The following is a 26,627-nucleotide window of genomic DNA, read 5'->3' on the forward strand; positions in this document are numbered from 1 at the left end:
CACCTTAACTTTTCTCTCGTCAGAGCGGGGGGAAAATCAGGTAACCACTTGAAAAATTCACATTCAGGCAACAAGTACTTCAAAAGCTCATCAATCAATAAATAAACTAGGCATGTCCTAATTAGGCCATTAAATAAGACATTTCCCAAGGTACAGCTCTAAAAGAAGACCTTCACATTTGCCTACTGTCTCGTCCTACTATGCACTCCAGACCTCCCCTTACCCATTTAAGCTACAGCTGTCACCAAAATCTTATAGAATAAATGTAAAGACATTCCACTATATCTCAACAGAGTATCCTAAATGCAGTATTTTGTTTTGTTTTTCAGAAAAGATGGTGGGTCACAGAAAAGGACACTCAATTCATACACTCAACATGACCTTTACAAATGAATAAAGCAATTAGAAACCCCACCATTCAAAAACAGATTCCAAATCCACGTGGAATTTTAGTGAAGAAGATCTCCCTGATTTTTCTCTCTTGCTCAGTCAAAACCCTTTTAGGTCAACAATGTTAAATAGTTCCCGTATACCAAACAAAACTCTAACAACTCAATCTTTTAATTGAGCAATCTTTTAATTAAGAAGAGAAAGCATCCAAGTTCGAGTGATATCCTTGGATTTCATGGATTCTTTCCTACAAGAAATTAGCTTCCCAACTCTTAAAAAGAAGCAAACTGGGGATATTGTTACAACCACAAAGCAGGGAAAATTCTCAATCCCCAGCACAGATGTGAAATAAACAGCAACACATTATTCTCAAAGAACACTAGATAACCATCTTCTTTGACAAAGCCTTTTGTAACCTGGACAGCCTTAGGCTCAAAGACCCCACACACGTTCTTAAACACAGATAATGTGAGCCCACCTAGCTTCTCCAGACTACAGGCCATAAATCCTCAGAGACTGTAGCCCTACTCCAGAGCCACAGTTGAACAAAAGACTTCGTTCCATAAACATCCTTCCTAGTTTTCCTCCCGACACCTCTACAATATGCCTGTTCTGCCTTTGAGAATCACATATAAAATTTACTGGAATAATCTATTTACTGGTCACTTATTAAGATTTACACACTGATAAAATTCTACCACATAACAGAAAAATCTGAATATGCTTGGACAGTCTATAAAAGGTGGTTAACACATAACTCCAAAAAGCTTTTTTAAAGTTTCTTCTCTTTCAGGTCAATTTTCCAACATATACAACATATTATTTATACTGATGTGAGAATCATATTATCAGGAATATGGCACCTACATAAAACAGCTCTAACTTGGGAAAAAGGAGACCTGGATTTCAGTTCTGACTGGTTCTCTTTGTGCAAGTCACTTAACTTCTCTGAGCCTCTGCTTCCTCATCTGTAAAATTACAGGCTCTTAAAAAGGCACTTGCAGTTCCGAAATTCCGAAATTCGGCAATCAGTTTCCTTCCTAGATTGTTCTTTCAAATCCAATCTTCAAAAGCTCCACCTTCTTTTAACCTCCACATTGTTTGGGCTTTTGCCCTTGGGTGTCCAAGGGAAGAGGCTTTTGTTTAAAAGGCAGCCCTGACTTCCCCAGGGGCCCAAGGGTTACTGCAGGTCTCCCCGAGCAGGATGTGCATAATCAAACTCAGACAGCAGCTGCTGAGTTGGAGATAATCCTAAAAAGACTGTTTCAGACCTCCTCCTTCTCTCACAGTGAAATTGCCTGGCACCAGGCCTGTTCCGGCTGTTTGGACCTTATGTTTTCGGCACATTGCAAACAACATCTTCTGTGGATTCAACTCTCAAAATGCCAATGGATTTTTCTGTTTTGCTTTTTCAAGCTGGCTCTCCAGAAGCAGATACTTAAAACAGAAGCACACACAGGATCCACATGCTGATAGTATACAAACAGCTTAGGATGGGAAAAGAGGCTCTTGGAGGAGCAATGATGTAGGACTTCTCATTAATGGAATTATTACTGCTCCTCTGTTCACTCTGATGAACAATATTTCATGAAAAAGTAAAAGTGAGTGAAGTAGCAAAAATCATCCATTTGAAAATAACTAAATTTATGGATCTCACCCTAATTTCTATTCTGACCTAGTGTTCTCATGAAGTCACAACCTCTCTACTTCAATTCCATGGCCCTCTAAAGTGAAAACAATTCTACCTTGTTTTCCTAGAAATAAAATGGGGTTAACAGCTTAACTTCATAAAATGGGTTCTGTTAGTAGAGTCAAGAGAGCTTTCTACAATGTGTACTTTTAAAAGTGAAAAAAAAAAAGTCTTTAGACAGTTTTCTTGGCAGGATTCTTATATCAGTTATACCTGGCAAAAGTCATCTTGTTCCAGGAAGTCCTGTGAGAAAAGTGACGATGATGTGTTATGAAATAACAATTATTTACTAACACAGCCAAATTCGTGGCCAGCATAAAATATGAGAAGCGATCAATTTGTTCATGTAATTAATGTTATATTACTACTTCAAAAAATAATAATAATAATTAGGATTTTAGTTTTTTTCACATAGGAAATGTAACTAAGATTTTTTTCTCCCCAAATCATCCAGGGTAAAAGAGGTATTTTTTAATAATTTGATGCAATGGCGTGTTCTCATCAGACATCTATTTTGTTGTTTTAAAGTTTCCCAGGATACAACTTCTACCCAAATCATTCTTCAAGAATACACATTCTATTTTTATACTTATTCTCTAATAAATATTTATCATTTTGAAACATTTGAAAATTTTCTCTATGACGAAGCATTAAGAAACCATGGACTTGAAACTAATTTAAATAAATACATTTATTTTTTTAAAAAAAGAAAAACCATGGAAAATAAACTCCACCCGAAACTGTCATAATACTTGAGAATTTGAGGACTTTACTAAAAACAAGGGGTGGGGGATTAGCTTATAAAATCAGCTTTATGATTAACTATCAAGAGAACTGAAAGAGCTCCTTTTATCTCAAGAAAGTGGTGAGTGCCACACTTGGGCTCAGCCGCCAATCACAAGAACGTTAAAGCAAATTCACTCTCCTAACAAGGCTCCCTGTCTATCAGGTCTGGTCCCACTGCAGAGGGCACACGTGAGGCTGCCAGCTCCCCACACACACACGTGATATGGGCTTCGGGTTCTCATTGCTTGTACTCAAGGGTTCTGCAGTGAGGATGGCTGCATGGATATTACTGAGAGTGGACTGGTGTTGTGTGCATCTGCTTTTAGGTAGAAGACATAAAAATCAACAAATTATGTAACAAATTAGAAGACAAGGCGGACTTGCACACTGCCTGACTGAAAACAAGATGGACCTCCAAACGTTCCACTCAAAGACTCTGCCAGACTTCAGATCAAAAAAATTAGTGGCTTAAAATTAACAGCTTAAGAGGTGAACCATATTATTCTTAATTATTATTACCACTATATTCATGTACTAGCTGTGAACAATTAAAAACCTGTATTTCTACCTTCCCACAAACCCAAGAAGAAAACTAAGACATTCTGAAAGAAGTTTCAGCTACTTATCTATAGTTAATTGATCTCAAAGTAATAAAGTCCCTCCAACTATATCCACAAGGAAGAAGCACACAGTATCACAGCAAATTCTTGTCTTTTCCTTTTTCTTTGTCATGCATTTCATCATTAAAAATTAAAATAACCCAGAAGCATTATAAAGAGCACACAACTAGGCTTTTTATACATTAAACTAACTTAAGAGAACCGGTCACAGTTGCTTCAGTCCTGCCATTTATTTGCTTGTGAGCCTCTTCTCATCAGAATCAGCAGTAAAATGAGAGAATTAACGGGATATGTTGTCATTCTTTCAGTTTTGCGTGTAGATGACAACGATAAAATGTACCATTTATTTTTAAAGGGTGGCCATGCACACAAATCACAGAATTTCAAGCTGATTGGATGGAAGCATTAGAACCTAATCAAATTCCTTCATTTCACAGCTTTAGACACTCAGGCCAAGAATCTATATGCAGGGTGGATGCCGTTCAGAGCTCACAAAGGTCACTTAACCAAGTCCTTGCTCTCAGGGCAAGGCCAAGACCAGAGAGATCTAAAAATCACTTACTCTAAAACATTGGGCAATGCATTCCATTTCAAGAGGCAGAAAAAAATAAAAACAAAGAGCAAGCCAACCACTCTGCTACCTAATCTTTGTATCCCTGGTAAGTGGATTCAACTGAGGCTTGAGGGACATCATGGCCAAGTCTGATGATGTAGTTAATGCCTTAAATTCCTGCTTTTTAATTTGTTCCATTGCCTGACCACTTTAAATTAAAGCCCAAGGACTATACCAGTCGAAACCAAGTATGCTTTAAGATCCCCCCTTCTGCATGTGTATGTATGTATATATATGCACAAATATATACATATATATTTATTACATAAATATGTACATATAGTACTGCATATATATCATGTAGACAAATGGAATAAAATTGAGAGTCCAGAAATAATTCCTTACATTTATGGTCAATTGATTTTCAACATGGGTGCCAAGACAATTCAATAGGGGAAAAGAATAGTCTTTTAAAAAAAAAAAAATGTTGGGACAACTAGATACTGTATTTTTTTAAGATGTGTCCCTATTCCATAACATATGCAAAAATTAACTCAACATGGGTTATAAACCTAAATGTAAGAGCTAAAAACAAAACTCTTTGAACACACAGGAACAAACCTTTGCAACCTTCATTTAGGAAATGATTTCTTACATATGACATCAAAAGCAGCAACAACAAAATAGATAAATACGAGTTCACAAAAATTAAAAACTTCTGTCCTTCAATGGACCCTATCATAAGAATGAAAAGCTAACCCCCAGAATGGGAGAAAATATTTACAAATTGCCTGATAAGAGACTTGGATCAACAATATATAAAGAACTCTCAAATTCAGTAAGACAAACAACCCAATTTTAAAATGGGCAAAGAATTTAAAAAGACATTTCTCCAGAGGAAATACAAATGGCTAATAGGAATGCAAAAAGATGCTCACATCCTTAGTACATAAGTGCAAAACCACCATGAAATATCACTTCACACCAAGAAGAATGACTACAATCTAAAGGACAGACAATAACAAGTGTCCGCAAGAAGGTGGAGAAACTAGAACCCTGTGCACTGCTGGTGGGAATGTAATTATGGTCATTCTGGAGACAGTTTGGCAGTCCCGCAAAATGTTAACCACTAAGTTACACATGACCCAGCAATTCCACTCCTACGCAGATAGCCAAGAGAAATGAAACCGTGTCCACACAAAAACTGGTACATAATGTTCAAAGCAGCATTATTCACTATAGCCAAAAAGTTGAAATGACCCAAGTGTTCATCGACTGATGAATGGGTAAACAGGATCTGGTAGATCCACACAAAGGTATATTCTTCGGCAATGAAGAGAAATACAGTACTAACACAAGTACCAACATGAATGAACCTTGAAAACATTATGCTAAGAGAAAGAAGCCAGTCACAAAAGACCATATCTTATATGATTCCACTTAAATGAAATGTCCAGAATAGGCAAATCTATAGACACAATCTATAAAGACATCAGGTAGAGTAGTAACCACTAGGACTTGGTGGGGATGAAATGAGAAGTGGCTGCTAATGGGTAGTGAATTTCTTTAGGGAATGACAACAATGCTCTAAAATCAGATCGTGGTGACTGTCACACAACTGTGAAAATACTAAAAACCACTAAACTGTACACTTTAAATAGGTGACTTTTTGTGGTATGTGAGTTATATCTTAAGAAAGCTGTTAAATGTTATGTACATCAATTGCAAGCAGCATAAAAGAAATCATATTATTTGAGTTATACTGCATGGCCAAATAAATTACCTTTTTAATAAGTAAACAATTTCCAGATAATGAATGCTAAGTATATTTTGATCCTGAGCTCAGTATCAAATTTTGCATTTGATAGAGGAAGACCTTAGACCTGTAACTAAAAAGCTTTGGGGTCTCTCAGCCTAAAACAGTTATACTGTAACTTCAGTGTTTAGACATTAAAATGCAGTAGTGGAAACCAAGAATGGGTATTTTTAACAAAACACACCCCTTCCTCCCCTAAGATGATTCTAATACAGGCCGGGAGAGTTCAGCACTTCGGGCCAGGAAACCCATCATTCTGGAAAGGCTTCTTCTAGAGTCCCTGGGGCTAATGAGCTGTAAACTGGTGGGTGTGGCATGATCACAGGTGGGTAGTATTTTTCATATGCCTCCTAATTCTTGCCATCAATTTCACAGGCATTTGAGATTTTCAAATTTGATAGTTTGTGAGAAAATCATGCTGAGTGAAATGTTAGCCTTTGGAAGAAGAGGTTCATCAGCTTCTTGGGACCTCTCCACCCTGCCCCCCGCCAGAGTATAACAGTTGAGCTATTCACAGACTCATGATCTTCTCAGAGTGCATTCACTTGCCCAGTTTTTAATAGAACTATTAGCTCCCAGGACAACAAAACTATATATCCACTGTGTAATACTCAGAGCCTAAAATGCAGGAAAAAAATCTGCTGGGAATTGTCATCCACAGAACAAGGACAGCTGGCCTCACACCCCAGTTATTTCCTGTCTCTAACAGGTGGACATTTTCCCCTACTGTGAGAACTTTACCTCCTATTCCAACTTCTATTTCCCATATTCAAAAGCAACCTCTATCTTCCTATCTGGGAAGAAGAAACCTGAGCTATAGCAGCTAGATGGAGTGGCACCTCTGAGAGGAAATAGTCATGAAAGATTACTGCATTCTAAGTGACAACCGTAACCAATTTATTTGGCTGACAAAGGAGAAGAGAAGAGGATAGAGCAGAATGTTAAAATGTGGCCTGGAATTTTAAAAACTTTATTCCAAGGCATTAGGTAGAAAGGAGGAAAAAATGATTTCCTTAAAAAAAAAGTAAGCATAGCCATTAAAGAACTACAGCATGCTTGGCTATAGAGATCAACAGGCAACAGGATTTACAAATGTGGAAACTGAGGCAGAAAAGGTTGAGCGATAGTATTTGCCAGAAGTCACCACTGGTTACTGGCAGAGAAAGGCCAGCCTATAAGAACTCAAGTCTCTGGCTACCTGTCCAGCATTCTCTTGTTTCACTCACATTAAAGAAACACAAAGTGAGTGGTGGCTGGGCAAAAGTAAAGTGGTAGGGATATGGTTAGGAAATGGTTTCTAGCACCCGTCCTTCTGCCCATCATTTGTTTCAGTGATGTTTTTCACAATGGTCACTTAAGCCTCTTAAAGAAAGCTTTGTGCTCTAACCCAGTGGTCCTCAACCCCGGAGGCCAATCTGTGGCCTGTTAGGAACCAGGCCACACCGCAGAAGGCGAGCGGTGGGTAAGCCAACAAAGCTTCACCTGTATTTGCAGTAGCTCCCAAGTGCTAGCATCACCGCCTCAGCTCCACCTCAGGTCATCAGGCATTACATTCTCATAAGGGTACTGGTCCCTGCTGTCAAAAAGGTTGGGGACCGCTGCTGTAATCCATGGATTATGGGTGATCATGACACAGCCTGACTGTCCTTGTCCAGTCTAAGAGGAGCTCCTTGGTGCACGTTGCCAAGTGGTGTAGAAGTGAATGCTTGGGGTGGGGGGAGATAAGAGTATCTCCCCATAAACTCTTGACAATTGGGGCAGTGGCCCCTTTCCCTTGATACTGGCTTGGAGACCCTCTGCGTCTTCACTTCTAAAGATTCGCTTTCCCTTCAAGACCACTCACTGAGACTTGAGTTTGACTTATCTTTCTGGTATATACCTCTCTGGCTCACAACAGATAATCAAGGGGGCTATTCTACCTGATTGAGTACCTATCAGTCATCTGAAGTTTGAGGCAGTGTCAAATTTCAATAGTTACACTGTCCTCTAAAGTTGGCAAATAGAGGGCTTACCATCAGTTTAACAAACAGTTGGTCCTAGAATGCCATATTCCATCAACTAAGGGCAACAAAGGATGTCCAGTCTCAGACCAAACTATTAGGAAAGGAAATAAAATGTTAAGTTGCTCAGCATTCCACATCAAAATACTGTAAGAATGACAGAATCTAAGGTTATAAGGAAGCTGTAAAGGTCAGCTAATCTCCCAGCCAGCTGATGCTCTGATTCTCTTCTAAAGATCCCAAATAAATGGCCATCCAAATACATGCTTGCTCACCTCCAGGCACAGCCCTCGCTATTTCAGAAACGGTCTATTTCATCTCTGACTGTCTTTTAGAAAGGTCTTCCTTTTATTCAATCAAAATCTGTCTCCTTGGCAGCTTCCATTCCTTTCATTCCTGATTGTCCAAAAGAATATAAGATCCAGGAAGATAAAGGGTCAGATATGTCATTACTTTATATCTTTCTATTGCTTGTTAGATGACACTTTTCAGAAAATCTTTTCATGATCTTATTTAAATTTCTAGTAAAACAAACAAACAAACAAAAAAACTGATCTCTTTTTGTACATGTAGAATGCTAAAAGAAAGTAGTTTTATATTAAATAAATGAAAAGCCTCTCCTGAATACAAAATGCATCTGCAAATAGTTTATGGTATGGAATTTGTTTGAATCTTCTGGGTTTTGTGTCTCTATTTATGCCTCAAGGCACAAAACAACAAGAGCAGCCTGGTAAAGACTCACAAGTATAGTTAATGCCCAAGGAGAGAAACAGTAAACACCAGGAGGCATCTCACAAATGCTCTTAATATTTATTAAACCAACAACAGTGTTTTGGGTAAATCTTATTAACGTAATACACGAAGTTCTGGGCAAATGAAATTTTAATTCATTTACATCAAATATGCCTGCAATCCACATTTTTATTAAAAGGACAATAAGCATTCAGTTGAGAGGCTTGGAAACAGCATGTTATTCTGAATATTATGTATTATTTTTTCTATCATTTAAGACTACGACTTTTTAAAAGAGCATTACATAGTATGCTTTTAGATTGCTCTGGCTGCATATACATATAAATCAACCATTTACATCATTTCTAAAGTTTGTGGGAAAGGTATGCAGTCCTGAGAATCGCCTCAATTCCTCTGTGCAGTGAGTAAGGTATAAAAATATATATATATTAGAGGAAACAAACCCTTGAGAATGAGAGGGTAAACACAAACGCAATTCATTGTTTTTTTAACACTCATCATTATTTGATGTACTAAAGGCCTTTATCAATATAATCTTTAGCAGTTAAAGATGCAACAATTTCATTTAGAACATTAAAAAAAAGTACATACCAATCAGCCCAAGATAAAATTTATCTTCCTTTATGCATATTTATCAACAATTAAAAATAAGACAGCAAAGGTACAGTCTGTGTTTAGTAAACTCATCAAATAAATTTGTTCTTAAATGCCTTTTATCTAATATGCTAATAATCTTCAAATATTCCATATTCACTAAGTTGATAGTAAATCCTCTCGCACTCCTGGCTTTATTAGCACTCCCAAGTTCTCCCCTTTCCTGTATAGGGCCAAAAATCAATAACAAGAGTAAGGTTAAGCTCATATAAACTGTTTATTTTGTCAGCAAGTAGATGCATACGAGAGTTTCCTCATGGATAGAAGGTGATGCCTGAACGCACATCCAAGTTGGGTCCTTAGGAATGTGAGTTCTGAGGCAAACTGGTATGTGTGCCAAACATCTTATTCTGGCAAAATCACATGAGGTGACAATCGGACTGGAAAGGGAAGTCACCGTAGTAGTAACAGACACAGCACACGTGAAGAGAGGAAAAGGTGTCCGGTCCTGACAGCACCCATTCTTCTCCCTCAGGTTGTAACAATCCCTGCATTTGTCTGTGGACAACCAGTCCTTTCCTATCTCCATCCATGGGATTCTGGTGACATTTCTTCCACTTGTAGTTCCAGGGATGATATATATCATCCCAGCCAGAAACAGTCAGGCTTGGCCAATCTAGAGTCAAAGAGAAGTTATTCTCCAATTCTCACTAGAAGAGTTGGCGAAAAAGCAGTTCTACCACAACTGCTGAAAACACAGACTGTTAACCTGGGCTTATCAGGCCCCATCTTGACACCACAAAGACAGAGGTCTCTCCTGGTTGTCATCAGGTTCTAAAATCTTCTTTTCCTTACTAATATAACCTGCCCAGATTTTACTGGGCACATGGCTGCCTATATAAAAACTACATTTCCCAGCATGCATTGCACCTCGTGTGGCCAGCCGACTACATACTGACTAATGGGATGTAAGTGGAAATGATATGTTAGCTTCCAGGCTGTGGCCTTAAAAGGAAAGGGTTCTTCCCTTGACTGAGTCTCCTGACAGGAAGACAGTAAAGGTAGAGTAGTCACCTTGGAGCTGCAGGTAAAGAGCTGCATGAGATCATTGCAAAGCCATCTCACCAGCCCTGTCTTTGTGCTGTTATGTCAAAGGGAAAAACATCCATTTATTTTGAGCCACTATATATGAGGAATCTCTTTTTAACAACAGCTTAGCTATTACCTTGATTAGTTTAAGGCCTGAGTGTGAATCTAACAAAGGAAAGTTACTTTGAAAGATATATAAAACCTAAGGTCTGATAACATCACTTAAACCTCTTAATGCAGCCAGGCCTGAAGACAATTACTCCGAGACTTCATTATTTGAGCCAGAAATTTCCTCCTTATTGCTTACACTAGTCTTGTTAGAATTTTTGTTACTTGCACCTGGAAGTGTCTTAACTGCTATACTTACCTGGCGATGGCTTATGAGCTATTGTTACAGCTAACAGTCCTGGGTCTTTATAAGAAGCTATTAAAGCCATCCCTTTCCTCTCAATGGCTGGCTGCTTCCCTGAGTTAACGCAAGGCAGAAGCCAAAGCAGTTCTTCTGCCTCCTCACAAAACTTTTAAATTAAGTGTGTTCTAGGAATTGACTTCTATAATGAAACTCACTATTTCTATAAAGTAGTATTTCACAAACTTTAATGTGCTCATGAGTCACTGGGAGTCTTGTTAAAATGCAAATTACAATTTAGTAGTCTCAGGTGAGGTTCAAGATTCTGTAGTTCTAATGAGCTCCCAGGTGATGACTATGCTGCTGGGCTGGCACCCACCTTTTGAGTAGCAGGTCCTAAAGCAGTGGCCTGCAAGCCTGGCTGCACACTGGAATCACCAAGGCAGCTTTACATACTGATATCTGGACCCTACAACCAGGAGCTCTCATGTAAAGTAGCCGTACAGTGAGAGACGTGAGCCACTGCTCAGTACTTCTCAAACTCCAGCATGTCACAGAATCACCTGGAGGGCTTTGTAAAACTCATTGCTAGGACCTATCACCTGAGTTTCTGATTTAGTTAGTCTGGAGGTCCAGAAATCTGCATTTATAGCAAATGCCTAGTTGATGCAGGTACTGCTGATCTATCCGCAGTTTGAGAACCACGGACCTAATACCAGAGTTATGTGACTCGTAACACCTCAGTTTCTACTGGGAACAAACACTTCTGTCAACAAACTGTATTATGTCAATGCTCTGGAACACCTACCTATCAGGGTACACTGGGAGGAAGGAGTAGAATTAGAATTCATATTTCCATTCCCTTAATTTCTAAAATTAATTTACGTGCACACTTAATACCTTGTAAAGACACAGTTAACCCTACTGTCACCAAAACAATGAATAGTAATGTTGAATTTTATTATAGATATTACAGACTTATTGGGTTTAAGCACCTATGAATCATAGCAAATGGCCCTTTTTAACAGAATAATCCTCCTAACTCTACTGTAGGACAGATGCATGCTGAATGGCAGTTTCTAAAGGGTCAGCATTTTAATGTTATCCGGCAGAGCAATCTGTACAGGCTTTGAGAATTCTAGCATTCTTAAGTGGTTTCCCCCGCCCCACCGCTGCCCCCGAGTCAATTAAAGATATCCCCTTTTATTCAAGGGATGGAAAATTGTGTTTCAGAGTTGAGTGAGGGCAAACATGCTCCCAAATTAGATATCTGAACAAAGTAAACTATGAATAGATTAGATAATGGGCTGCTGCTTTTTTACTGAAGCAAGAGCTAAAGACGACTCAGATGCCTTATTCACGGGACAGCCTAAAGCACTCTCTCCTCCCTACTTCAACAGGAAACAGTAGAGTTCATGGAATTAATTTGATTTGAAACAGGTCCAAGTCGCTGAAGTGAAGTGCAGTTACAATAAGAGGGCCATCATTAAGACACGTGTAGGACTTATACATGACTGGTAAATTCAGAAAAGTCCTAGAATAAATTTCCAATCAGTAAAACTCAATCTCTCTGTTCAAAGCATGAACTCAGGCAAATCTAATAGGCTGACCAAACATGATTTTCTGCAACCAGGCCAAGAAGACAAGTATCCTTTGTTCTCCTAAGGAAAGTTTTCCTTCAGAAAGGGAAATGTTTCAATTTTTTAAAGACATCTTCAGGTAAACTTAATTTATATGTACATATAATCTCGTCTAAAGAACTCTCAAATGCATCATAATCCACCAATGTAATTATCAGAAAAGTATGAGCCAGCAGACAAATGTTGAAGAGAAGGGTAGAAAAGGAAGCTGGAAAGGAGCAAGCATTTCTCAATTCTGCACAGTTTAGACTGACCAGCAGCAGATCAGTCCTATGAAGCCACTGTACTCCAGGAGGCTGAGTCACAAGCAGTGGAGAACATGGGTTAAGATGACAAAAACCTAATCTACGAGACTTCTCTCTAAACTGGAGGAGACCAAGAAAGGCACTTAGGGCACTGATTCTCAAACCTTCTGGAGGTTGGAATTCCCTGGGGTGCTTTTACAAACAGATAGCTGGGCCCCAGCCCCATATATTCTGATTTAATTGGCCCTGGGTAGGGCCCAGGCACTGATAGCTTTTAGAAGCTCCCCAGGTGAATTTAATGTGCAGAAAGGTTTGCGAACCACTGATTTAGAACATGCCCTTCACTATCCAGATGAGAACTAGAACTAGCCATGAAAAGAAAAAAGGGGAAAGAATTCAGCCTCTCTTCTTTCTTTCCTATCTGGTCAGTGGCACCGTCATTCTTCTTAGTCTCAGGTTCAAAACCTCAAAAGAGGATCTTTTCTTCTTTGATCAGCACATCTAATGAACCATCCATCCATTTCAATCAGCGTCAACACAGAGGCTAGTGCTGACTCAACACCCAGCACTCATTTAAATGCTGAGCATGCAGTAACTCATTAATGCTCACAGCATCTCTACTGTAGCTGCTGTGACTAAGCTCCTTTTTACAGATGAGAAAACTGAGGCACAGACTAGGTTACCAGCTCAAAGTCATATAGATACGAGCAGAGCTGGGATTTAAAGAGATTCCCATTAATTCTATTCCTTAGTTCTCGCATTACCAGACTGAAGCTTGTGGAGAGGAGCCATCAAAGTAATATGCTAAATTATAAAGAAATCCGAATACAATGACCTATTAGGCCAAGCAATGCAAATGAAGGGTCTGATATTTCATTATTCAAGCTGCACCCATTCGACTAAAAAGTGGTTATACATTTAAACACTTCCACTCTTCTCTTGAAAGACTGTAGTATTATGTCAGGACTACTTAAAACTAAAAAAGCTGAGGCTCTAACTTCCGAGTCACAAGCAACTGGTCAAGTAGTACCACCATGCAATAGAGCGACAATTAGAGACAGTGAATGGAAACTGCCAATCATAGTTCTAAGCAGGAGATTGGTGTAGTAATCTTGAATGTTGTTGTCTTTTAATGAATTCATTTCTTAAAGCTATCACCCCAAAGACTCATTTTCTGAGAAACTATGACTCAAATACATTCGTTATTACGCTAAGATTTACAAAAGCAGTATCCAAGAAAAAAAATGTTTGGAGAAAAGGTGAATCTACATCTAATACTGGCAAAAAGAAAAAGTACTGAAAAAGTACTTTTACCTGAGCCATTAGTGTCTCAGACTCTCTTCCAGGAAGGCACTGACATATTTTTAGTATAAAAATCCAAGGAATGCTCTTCTTCCCTTAACCTACAGTAGCAGTTATTTTCCCCTAGTTATGTGTGGTATTAATTCACCAGGATTTTGCTTCTAGTTTTGACTCTTATCTCCAGAAAGCTTTTATCACCTTTTCTCCCTACAAGTCTCCAGAATCTTCCCAAGATTTACAAATCAACTTTAAACTTTACTTCAGTCCCTGACCTCTTGGGGTCTTCAGGGTCTTCCAAACTCCAATGTTCTCAGCTCTCCTCCTCTAATTAGCCAAAAGGTTCACAGACAAAGGAGTTAGCTGAAGCACAATTTTTGCTGGAAATTGAGAAATTATCTAAAAATCACCTTGTTATTCACTTTGCACAAAACGAATCAACCACTGATGAAGACTGTATAACATAGTATATGCTCCATTTGGTATTTCATTTATTCACCTTGTTTGATGATGAATAAAACATAGTTTGTTCAGTGCTCATCATTAATGTGAGGAATGAGGGAGAAGGAGCCAGAAGGAACTGTTTTATGTAAGAAAAAAAAAAAGACTAACTTACCAGATTGCCTAGACCCAACTTATACCTCTACTGCCATGTGCTCTTAGACCAATGACTTAAACCTCCCTAGATATGTTTCCTTTTAAAAGCAATTCTAGCTCTCAAATCCACTGTTATATACTTAAAAAGCAGAATCAAAAAGAACATAATGAGACTCATCCTAACTCCTTTATACCTCTTTCATCAGCTAAGAGTATTTGATCTTAACACCTAATATAAGGTCCAGCTCTCACCTTTAAGAGTCTAAAGCTTACAGAGTATGGAGAATCAGACTGGTGAATTCTAAGGTTTCTTTCTCCCCTGATATCAAATAGATTATTCAGGTTCTAAACAATTTCTTGCTCATTGTATCTTTTGCATACCTTAACTCTCAGAAGTCTTTCCTTGGAGAGCAGGTGGAGAAAAAGAGAAAAGTATCAAAATTAAGTGTCTTCAAGTCATCAAAGAGAATTCTTATTTTTCTCCAAAACACTCTGCCACTTCAGGGAAGGTTCTGTTTTTGTTTTTCTAGAAAGCAGTGACTTCTCTTCTACAAGGAGTTCTTCTTATACTTCTCAATTGTAGTTCTTTGGCAGTTTTGATTGCTGGATATGTCTAACTGGATTCAGACAAAAACAAACTGATGCATATGTTAAATATGGGTTCAGCCCATCTTCAATTACCCTAAATAATCAAAACGTATGTAACAGTTGCTAGAATGTATGTATTATGTCATAATTTCTTTTTAACTTGCAAGACCAATAGAGATTTGCCTTTGCTAAGTGTGCAGTAACAAGAGTTAACTATTAACTAACTGACTTACCAAACATAAAACTTCATTTACTAACTAATCAAGACAATCACAAAATCTAATCAAATCTAATATAATCAAATAAAATATCGCTCTTAATCTAAATGAGTTCAGAAATGAACTCATTTAGAGAACACAAAATTAAGATTTTAATTCACTGGTAAACTTAACAGATAAATAAATCAGTATTTACAATGTAAGATTCCGATCTGACCTTCTTTAAGCATTTTACAATTACAATCCCAAGTACTACATTAGATTTTCAAGTCTTAACTAAATTTCCAACTTGTATACAAGTCTATTTTGAGCTTTAGCTGAGTGTAATTTAGCTCCCTTAAACTGTGAATAACTGCACTGCTTTCCTGATGTTGAAACACAGATGGGGGAAAGAAAAAGTATAATTCAGCATTATATGTTACCTATTAAAAAATAAACTGGTCATAAATTTGTGAAAATATATGTCCTTTAACATCAAGAGTCAGAATGCAAGTATGAAACAAGAAACACAGGCATATTTATAAATATATAACATATTCCAGAATCACCGAACTTAAAGCTCAAAGGAAAGAGAAACAAATGTGTTTAAAACACCTACTATGGTTCAGGTTTTACGTTAGAAGTTTTCCGTCATTATTGAGGGTAATCTTCAAAATAACCAAAGAGCAACATCCAGTTTAACACTGAAAAAACAAGCTTGGAGATGATAAATGATAAGAAACACCCCTAAGGTTACGTGGTTTTTCTGTGGTAACACCAGAAACTGAACCCCAATTCATCTGATTCTAAAACCTCCAAGATCATCTCCTAATTATCAATTTGGGAGGGCATACCATTGAATCTTGGCAATGCTAAAACTACAACTTCATACGAATAAAAATCTATATATATTATAACCCATACTTTATTGCACTGTCACACACCTGTCACCCATGTAACCAGAGACTGTTGCCTAACAACCCAGTAAACAGTGGCTTTCTGGTTCCTAAACATGCCAAGCGAATTGAGCCATCAGCACAGATGTACTAACCCTAATATAGTAAACCCTCAGTTAACCAGAAATTACAGACCCTTATGTTAACATCTTTATAAACTTTTACCAGATGCTTCTCTGCATTTGTTGAGATGATCATATTGCTCTCCCTTAAACTTAATAACTACATTGCTTTTCTGACGTTGAAGCATTCCTTGGAAAAACCTTTCTTGGGCTCATCATCATTCTCTTAATAAGCTGCTGTATGTAGTTTGATAATATTCTATTTAAAATTTTGGCATCTACGATCCTAGGTGAAACTGGCCTACAGATTAGTTTCCTTGTGCTCTCCTTGTCTGGTGTGGACACAAAATAAAACTAACCTCACAAAAAGAAAAAGAATAGCCTTCTGTCATTTTCTAAGCTCTGGAACAAAAATTAATATCTGTTCCTTGAAGGGACAGCAGAACTTAACTTGTAAAACCGTTTAGGTCTGGTACCATTTTTTTTTTTCATTGAAATTTTTGTTGAGATAATTGTAGAGTCACATGAAGTTGTAAGATATAATACAGAGATCTCTTGTGCCTTTTACCCAGTTTCCCCCCAATGGTAACATTTTATAAAACTACAGTAAATATCACAATAAGGATAACACTGATACAATCCACCAATCTTATTTGGATTTCCTGGGTTTTACTTATACTCGTTTGTTTGTGTGTATTTAGTGCTATCCAATTTAATCACATGTACAGGTTTGTACATATATATCTATAACATATACATATATCTATGTATGTACTCTATTTAATATAACTCAAGTTTTACTATATTTTTACATCCAACTTTTTTGTCTAGTGCAGTTTCAAGTTATAAACATTTTTTCAAATACATTTTAATGGCTATATGATATTTAATGTATAAATTAGAATCTTTTATTTAACCATTCCTCTACTGTACACTTAGGTGGCTTCCTTTTTTTAACTATTATAAGGCTTCAAAAAATACATTTACCCAGCTATGATTATTTCCCTTGGATAGATTTGTAGAAGTAAAATTACTGAAAAAGGTGGGCTCTTCACATCTTAATACTACAGATTCATCCAGTCCCTGTAATAACCTTTTATGGGCCAGAAGTAATCAACAGCATATTCTCTTACCTGGTTCACACGTAAAGAAAAGCTGAGGACAAGCATAGCCCCAATATCTCAACATAGAGCTAGACGACCCCAAGTCAGGGAAGAGAGCCCCAGTATGAAAAGGCAGGCTGGATCATGCAAATCCTGGGCTACCCTCTGGGCTGGAGCTAATCAGAGAAGCCCATTTGGTATGTCAAACCCCCACTCTTTGGGGAGACAGAAAACCAGGAATTAAAGTAACGGTAATGAACATGTGACAAAAAAGCATGAATATGCCTTAAAAGCTCCTACTTATTTTATCTCATATAATCCTAAGAACTTATTTTAGGATATTCCATTTCCATTTTGCAAATGAGAAAACTGAGCACAGAGAGGCTAAGAAAGTTGCCCAAGGTTACATGGTAAGTGGATTCAAACCCAGGCAAGTCTCATCTCTAGTGCTCAGACTCTGAACCACTCTACCATACTTCCTCCCCACTTAAAATCTTGCTTGTGGTCTCCACAGCACTTACTCTAGACTCCAGTGCTACACAGAGGAAGCAAAGGGAAGGTATTAGTTAAAGGCCCCCCAAACACGCTCTGGAAATGAAGATCTAGGCCAGAAACCAAATGAGAAGCCTGAGACCCCCTCAGTAACATATACCTTAAAAAGCCCTCAGAATTATATCAACAAGTCATGTTACCCTCCATCTAGAATGAAAGTGAATTCTCTCATATCAACTGGTCTTGATGTTACACTGGCTTATATCATAAAATATGTGGGAAAATGCTAGATATGAGATCATGAACATTCAGAGTGATGCATATCATCCTGGCACACAATGAACACTCAGTTCACATTAACTGATTATCATCAGCTATTAGAAATGACTTACTTTTCTGTACTGTGAATAAATTCCTTGCTTCAATAATAAAACAGCAAATATTTGACAGGAGTTTAATAATTACTCATTGATTAGGTTAATCATGACATTTCTCATCACACCCTGCAGCATTATAGAAAAAATAAACCTTAAAGACAGAAAGTTCCTCTAGTTCATTCCATCGTTTTAGAGATGGGGGAACTGAAGTCCCAGAGGGATTAAGATAGTTAATTACATGGGCGCAAAACCTCACTTACGCCCTAAATATTGTACATTAATTCTTATGGTCTTTATATTTAATAATAAATCATACAAAAATACATTTTACTCATTTTTTGATAAGAACTTGAAAAATATAACAATTAGATATCTTGTCCCATGTGTTATTTTTATCATGAGATGGAAGTCTATTAATTGCACGTAATCCTTAAATATCAGAATTGTTTGTATTTAATATACCTGTAAGGCCATAAAAAAGAAAATAAACATCAAAACACTCCGTAAAGGGCACATTTATTGCATTTTCATGACATTTTTCATAAAACAGATTCAACAGAAGAGGAAAGAAATATGAAAACATCTTTGTCCTCAATAAATTTTTCTATAGCTTGGAGTCCAAGACCACGAACTGGCTCTCACATCGCCAACTGCATACCAGTGGGCCTCCCTCTGCTGATATGAAATTTAAATGGGAAGTCTCCAAAGACTTCAGGCTTCTCCTCTCCTTCTAGCCCTGAGATACTCGAGAAAAACAGACATTCACAATTCTATTTCAACAGTGTTCTTTCTTATTCACAGGCAGTCACCCCTCTAGCCTTGTTGTTAAAGCTAATGCTGCCCTAGAAACAGACCTGTCAAAACCCAATGGAGATTTTTTTAATAGTAAGATCTGAAGCTCAAAGAAGAACTTGCTAAAAGGAGAAATTTCATGCATGTCTACACTTTAAATACTCCCTTTCTCAGCCCCCAGCTCCCCAACACTCCCTCACCACCCCTGCCACTTAATTCTAGATAACCAGTTGCACTCTACCCACCCTACAATGCACACGTAACTCTCTCCTTCCTACATGCTGGAATCTCAACCCAGCCCAAGGACACGGGAGGAAGCATGAATGTACACTGACAATGTGCAGGACTTGACATCGATAGCTGTTTATTCTTCACACCGACACTGCAGTGTTGATGAAACAGGTCTGGACAGTCAAAATTGGCAAATTAGCCCAGGTCCACCCGTTACTGCCAGGTGCAGAGTCAGCTGACCCCAGCCCTCACTGCCTTCAGGGGCCAGAGAGAAGCCCAAGCTCCAGCAGGACCAATAGACCCTGATGGCCCCAGCCATGGCACCTGTACATAAACGCCTTGCGGCATCAATAGGTGTTTACTGCAGGGGTCATAGGTGTAGAAACAAGGGCCCTCCCCTCAGATGGCACCAACGTCTCTAGAACGTCAAAGGATTAAGAGGCCTTACAAATATCTTATATAGCTCTCTAGTTTCATAGTCAAGAAAACAGTCCAAGAAAGTAAAGGAAGAAAAAAACGACTTGGTACCTCTGTGCCTCAAGCGCCATTCCTATGCCCTATATTTTATGTTCACAACAGTCATGTTATAAAGACATTCTTAGGTCCAATTTATACACAAACTTGTGTGTCGTTTAAGTGAGTTGGTGTTTAGTTTGCCACTTAGTATACTAAGTGGCATAGTACCAGCATCTGAACCTAGACTTGTCCGCCTCCTAAGCCAAAGCCCTTAGTACTCTAGCCTAGCCATCAGAGTCACAGAGCTACTTACTGTTGGGAGCCCTGGGCCTAAAACAAAATAGCATGGAATCGGGTAAAGTGTGTGACGCAGACTAGGTTCTCACATGTAGCCGATTCATTAGAATCACCTGAGATGCTTCATAAAACTACAGACCATTTTGCCTCCTTTCAGGTTTCTGATTGTGTAGATCTGAGAGGAAGCCCTGAAATCTGTATTTTTACATATTTCCAGTGATTCTGATCATCGGTCTGCCTATTTACAGAATGTTAAAGATAAGGACTGGATCTGTCATCTAAGGCTATTTGGAGCCCAAATTTGAATCAATAGAATTTAAAGGGAGACACACTGATGATGTGGTATCCTAGGAGTGTGCATGACAGTGAGACTGGTGGGCCAAGGCCTGGAAACATGATGGAGAGTAATCAAGGGGGGATAAGTCAGAAGGAGTAATATTATGGAGCATCTTATAAATCTAGCAGAGATATTTTGATTCCACACCATGATAACAAGGAAACACGGAACTTATGAAGCATGGGCAACACAGTCTAAGTGATACAGGATAAATCAAACAGCAGGTGAGCATCTGGGCCAGGAAGGGCAACTACAAGGCTGCTGACATGGAGGCATGAGCTGGCAAGGCCCGAAGAAAGAAAAAATGAAGGGGAAAGCTATCTGGATCGCTAGAACGTGAGCTCCCAAAAGACAAAAGGGCTTGCCTGGTTTACTCACTGCTTTATCCTGAGCACTTAGTAGATGCTGAATAAATATTTGTAGAATTAACAACACGCAGATGGATTTAGAAGCCAACTGGCGGTAAACAAGTTTACAAAAACAAATAAGTCAAGGACAGCTTCAATATTCAAACTCAAAAGACTAGAATTAAGAGATGATTCTGGCACAGATGACTAAAAAAATGTTAGTAAAAGTAGCTTGTTTCAGTAAAGACTCTTCCTCATTACTTCTTGATTTTCTTTGAAACTTTATTTAAGCTTCTGGCCCATGAAAGAATTAGGTAATTCTGAGATACTGAAATGTACTGTCTGTCAACAGTGGAAGGAATGGCAAGTCTTCTGTCTTGAGAAGAAAACGACGGGTGAGATCTTTTAGTTTGATTTTTGGAAATGGAGGAGGGACAGTCTCATGAGAATCTAAACATTCCTTGCATGACCTATTGGATCATTGCCAGCCAACAACCCAATAGCACAGACAGAGGCTTGACCAGACTCCCTATAAACGTAAATGACAGTGGTGGCTAGGCTGTGTGTAGGTAGGTCAGCCTGAGGGGCCTTGCCAACCTGAGTAGACCCCAGGTTCCCTGCAGCTGGCAATCAGGTCTCTAGGGGATTCTGTAGCCTTGAGAACTAGTCCCATCAGGGGAAAAAAACTAGATGATCCTTTGAGAACCTTTCCAAACTAATGATTATTCATTATTACCATCTGAGTAATCATGTTACACAGTTTTTCAAAAGGTGAGCACCATCAAAACTAGAGGTACCAGGTCCCAGATGTAAGAGTTAGAGGTCATACTCAAACTCCTCCTAAGACACCCATCCTCTGCAAGCCTGATCTTATAAGATCTTTCCTTCTTAAATGACATCTACCTACTGCTAATATCTAACAGAGAACGAGCCCTTGTTTCTATAAAATTCTCTAGCAAAAGTAATTTGTTTCATTACTTGAGCAGCCAAAAAACATTTTTTTAGAGAACTGCAAAAGGTTATATGGTTCCAATTTTATTTTTCCTTTTAATGCAAACTTTCCAAAGCCTGCCTTTCATAATAACACTGAGAGGTAATGCATGGGTCCAAATGACTTGACAGTTTCTTTTAATTTACACAGATCTAAGTATGTGTATAAAATTCCACTAGTTCAAAATGCTTCCTTTTCTTAAAACATATTTCCAGTTCAAATTATGCATTTATAGCAGTCTGCAATATATTATTCCTAAAACTAAACAGTCATGTAAAACACGGATGGAGAAACAGCAGCATATCACTACTGCCACACTCAGTCAGTCTTTCCCCTTGCACGGTTCCTGCAGTGAAAGTCCTAACCTGCCAGTGGAAAGTATGAATGCATCACCACAAACTGTCTCCAGCATCCATAAAGGGCCACCAGACCCTTTTCACAGACAGCTTTGAGCCTTGGTTCCTGAGAATCTCTTTTTTTTCTCCTTGCGCTTAGTTTAAACTAAAGAATTCACTAACTGCAGACTTTTTTCCTTTCTTCCTTTTAAAAGGCTTTAAGCTCAGATGATCACTACTTCTAACTCCCAGGAAACAGCAGCAGTTTTCAAATTAAAATGCGAAGTACTGGAAATAATGAGCTATAATGGTTAAATGTTTAAAAATTAAGTCAACTTTTCATACATTTATGTTGCTATACAAGCAATAAATACAGACTGAAAAGTAACTGAAATGGACTATTAGCCATCCTGAGCTTCAAAACAGTTTCTATTGAGAACTACTGATTCATTGCCTAACAAAGACTCTATGCTAGTCTCCAAGTTGACATTTTAAAAATATCTAATCACCCTTTCGGATGATGTTCCTATTACTGAAAACGGCATCTACCACAGTGAAGCAGCTCACTCAGAAATCATCCAGTTCTGGCTGGAAATGAGATTTATTAAAACCCCAACGACAGAGCTTAGGAGAAAAGTGCCACTAGGTAGGACAGGTACAGTTCAGTCAAAAAGCTTTAAGGAGCACTACCATCTGCTTTATGAAAAACAAAACAAAACAAAACAAACCAGAGAGGCAGACTATAGAGACATTCTTTTTCTAGAATCCCCAAATAGAAATATTTTTTAGCAAACCCTGAACAAGTCTCAGCAAAGAAGGATCTCCTTAACTTGGGACAGTTTTTTAGGCAGGCTTTTCTTGAAGACCTTTAAATGGAGTTCTCCCTTTGCCCTGTTTTGCAAGATGAGCACAAATGTTTTTCTGAAATAAACAGAGACTCTCTCCCTTTTTGTGTACAAGGAGCCAAAGTTCATAACTGGCTGTGAGGTTACCAATCCCAAAGGATTAAAGATCATTTACCAAAAAAAAATAATACCGATAAGGCTCAGAGTTCTTTTATAGCCAGAGCACCCCAATATTCATCTTTTCTGTACAGTGTACAATCCTACATGCTCGCCAATCTCTAGTAACGTTTGGGGACTTGCTAGCCCACACAAAGGCTCCCACACTGATGAAAAATGTCCATCTGCTGCTCAGTGCCAAAGAGGTTTCCCAATCCTAAACTGCCTCAACTCATAAAAGAGGAGAAAGGAGAAGTAACACTCCAGAGGGAAGGGTGAAAAAAACACAAAACCACCCTTAAAAATGACATTATTTGTCCTCGAAGAGACACTTCACTATATTAGAAATGGACAAGGTATTAGGTGGCAAAGGGAGGAGATACGAGAAACTGGAAGTAAAAGAAACAGGGGCACTCCCTAACCAAGGCTCCAAACTGAAGTGAGGCTGCAGACGGAATTGGGGTTGCTCGGGCTTCCACCTAGCCGGACAAAGCTCGCGGCGCCCAGGTAGGGGCCCAGGAGGCACTTCCCATTAGAGGGCGCTCTTCAGGCGACGTAGGGATACCAGCTCCAGCGCCCGAAACCCACCCCAAGGAGGAGAAACCAAGTCTCCACTGCCGACACCAAATGCCCTCAGCCTGCGGGAGTCAGAGAAGACTACTCCCGGCCTCGGGTGCACGCCCACCAGGCCCCGCGACGGCAAGAGTGGCGAGCTGTAAGCACTGGTCCCCGAGCTGCCAGGCGACCCGAGGCCAAGCGGTGTGTCACACGCACCTCGCCTCGCCCTGCATGCTGCACCCAGTGCAATCCGTATTAAAATGTCCTCCTGCCCCTAAGGGCCGCCCTCCGCCCCTCAAGGAGGAAGGGGTCCCCGCAAGACCGGGATTCCAGCGGCCGGCGCCTTGACGTTTTCCGGCCGTTCAGCGCCCCCCCCGCGCGACCGCGGACTGCGCCTCCGCGGGTGGCGTCTCCATGTAGTGTCTGCTCCCTCGCCCCAGCCACGGGGAACATCAAACAAAAGAACTTCTGCAAACTTTCCTCTCCCGACGCTCGCGGGTTTCTTAAGTCAGGGCCCGTCTCCCCATAACTTGCATTCAATCGCGTAGGAAAACTGGCGTGGAGAGATGGTGTGCGGAAAAAGGGACCTCAAACTTTCCAGGTCGCCCTCGGGTCTAGGGGAGAGCGCGGAGGGGACTCGTTCCCGCGCAAGCCCTGTGAAGGCCCCTGTCTCCTGCCACCCTTTCCCCTTGGTCCTTCCCGGGCGACGCAGTAAGACCCTCTGGGGGCGAAGACATTGAGAGTGACTTCAGTAGCCTCTGCGGTTCAACAAAACTGCGATTCTCGCTCCCTCATCCCTGGGGACCTCGGGGCAACTCCAACGAGCGGCGCTTTTCTGCATGAAGGGAAGGTGGAAACCGATGGAGGAGCGAGCGCATTCGTCCCAGTAGCTCCCCCGCGGGCGAACGCCACGTCTGGAGGTGTGGGGTGGTGGGAACCCCCAGGCGGCGCTCCGCGATTCCCGCCGGCCCTAGGGACTCCACTCGGCCTCGAGCACCCTAAACGGCGCGCGCGACCCCCGCCTGGCCCACTCACCGACTCCGCCGACACGCAGGCCACCAAGCCCAAGGTGAGCAGGATCCAAGCGCGCCGCATATTCCCCGAGGTCTGGCTGCTCCCAGCAGCCGCTTGCAACCAAGGCGAAACGAAGCCTCTTGCCCAGAGCCTGGCGCAGCCCGCGCAGAAGGATCCGGAGCAGAGCAGCCGCGGCGACTGCGGCTGGGGCTTGGGGACTCCGGCTCGGGGCTCGGGGGCGCTCGCGAATCCTGCGCCTGCTCTCCGGTCCTCGGCTGCGCCGGCGGAACGCGGCGCCTTCTCACTTGTTGGTTTCTGCACTCCTGACGCCGAGTTGTTGCTCCGGGGAGGCTGCTCTCTAGAGCTCTTCGTGCTCTGCTGTTGTTTTACTCCTCCGCGCACTCCTTCCCCGTGTCGCGGCTCAGCTTCTGATTTTGAGGAATAAATTAGATGGCTTGGAATGGAGCTGCAGCTGAAGTTTGAGGGCAGAGCGGTGGGGGCGCGCTCCGCGCGGCAGGAGCTCCGGGAGTATCTGGAGAGCAGCGCTGCGGAGCGCAGCTAGTGGCTCAGCCGCGGCGCCCCTCCTCCTCCCGCGCCGCCGCCGCCCTCGCGGGGTCCTCCTCCGCTCCTCCCGCGCCCTCCGCCCTGCCACTCTCCCTCCCTCAGGAGCTGGCTTCTCCGGGCTCCTCCGGGCGTCTGGGAGATAGGAGGCGGCAGGGTGACTCCCAGCTAAACCCGGGAGAAATTCCTACGGGATTACGCCCCGATTGGCAGCTCCGGGAACCAGTGGGCGCCGGCGGCTCGGCGCCGTGGCTGCTCTGGATCTGCTCGTCCGCAATCAGGAATCCAGCGCGCCTTCATTTTCTCGATCCCTTTTCCTCTCTCGTCCTCCTCGTGCTCTTTTCTTCTCTATTTTCTTTTCTCTTCACTTTCATTTTTTTCTGGAAAAAGATCGACGAAGCAACGAGAGACATATTTAGCATTTCTGCCTGCGAGAATTAGACCAGTGGAAAGAAACCGGTTTTGAGAGTCGGAAACACACACACACACACACACACACACACACACACACGCAAAGTTTACAGATGCCTTCAAGCAGTATGAAGTGTTCATAAATCTCCAATTCATGAAAATTGTATTTTCAAAGAGAAGACAATTATAGGTAAAACATGTGTACTATTTCCCACCCACCCCCAATCTACCCACTCCAGCAAAATAGCGAGAGAGAGAGAAAGACAGCGAGAGCGAAAGAAAGGTGGAGGAAGACCCCTATAAACCCAAAATGCAACACTTTAAAAGCTCTTAATTTCATTAAGGGCTTAACTACCAGTTCTGCCTCACACACAGTTTAAGCCCCTAAGACATTTTATAGGCTTCATTTCAGCATAGAGGTGTAAACGTTTGGAAGCTACAAATAGGGCAATTTGATGAGAAATTGGACAGAGACCCTGAATAATAACAGATTTAAGAGAACTTCAAAGGAAAGAGGGATAAAGTAATTTCTAGTTTGAAGAATATACTGAGCATGTATTTCCTGAATGGAAGTCATTGATCTGAAATATTTTGGTATGAAATTTCTTTTCTCAATTCCGTGTCTATGGTATATACTACAGAGCATGACAAATGCATAATCCCTTCCAGTTTCCGACACTATTTTTCTCTCTGACTTATGGAGTCAATGAATTATGGAGCCATTCTACTTTTAGAATGCCTGCTCCAGCCCAGGGACCTTTCCATCTTGTCCCCCACTGTTTTCTCATACCTGGTACATAAGACACACAATAAATATTTCATGAATAAATTTCAAAACTATACTGCATAAGAGTTGTGAGCCTTTAAGATACATAGATATTGATATATAAATACTAGGCTATAGTGATTTTCGAACTTAGTATTAGAATAAAATACCGTCATACTCTGTGAGAATTTCAATGTCTTAGTAACCTTCCACTATAACAAATCTCAAAGAAAGAAATTGATAGAACTGGAGAGTTACAACTCAAAATTAGAGATATCCAGCTCTTTAGTTTTGAGTGCCAACTACCAAGCTCTCCATGGGCAAATCTAAGGCA

The 26,627-nt window shown here is 40.3% G+C and overlaps 1 protein-coding gene across 1 annotated transcript in view; it reads right to left on the minus strand.

Moving 5' to 3' along the window:
- SDC2 (syndecan 2) overlaps positions 1 to 25,255 on the minus strand; it is a 104,990-nt gene extending 79,735 nt beyond the window's left edge. The window contains exon 1 of the mRNA XM_015592940.2: positions 24,577 to 25,255. Coding sequence (XP_015448426.1) covers positions 24,577 to 24,636 — 60 coding nt within the window. The 5' untranslated portion in view covers positions 24,637 to 25,255. The remainder of the gene's footprint in view (positions 1 to 24,576) is intronic.
- Positions 25,256 to 26,627: the final 1,372 nt, after the last annotated feature.

This window comes from Pteropus alecto, unplaced genomic scaffold (assembly GCF_000325575.1).
Source record: "Pteropus alecto unplaced genomic scaffold, ASM32557v1 scaffold164, whole genome shotgun sequence".
In the NCBI taxonomy this organism is placed as follows: domain Eukaryota; kingdom Metazoa; phylum Chordata; class Mammalia; order Chiroptera; family Pteropodidae; genus Pteropus; species Pteropus alecto.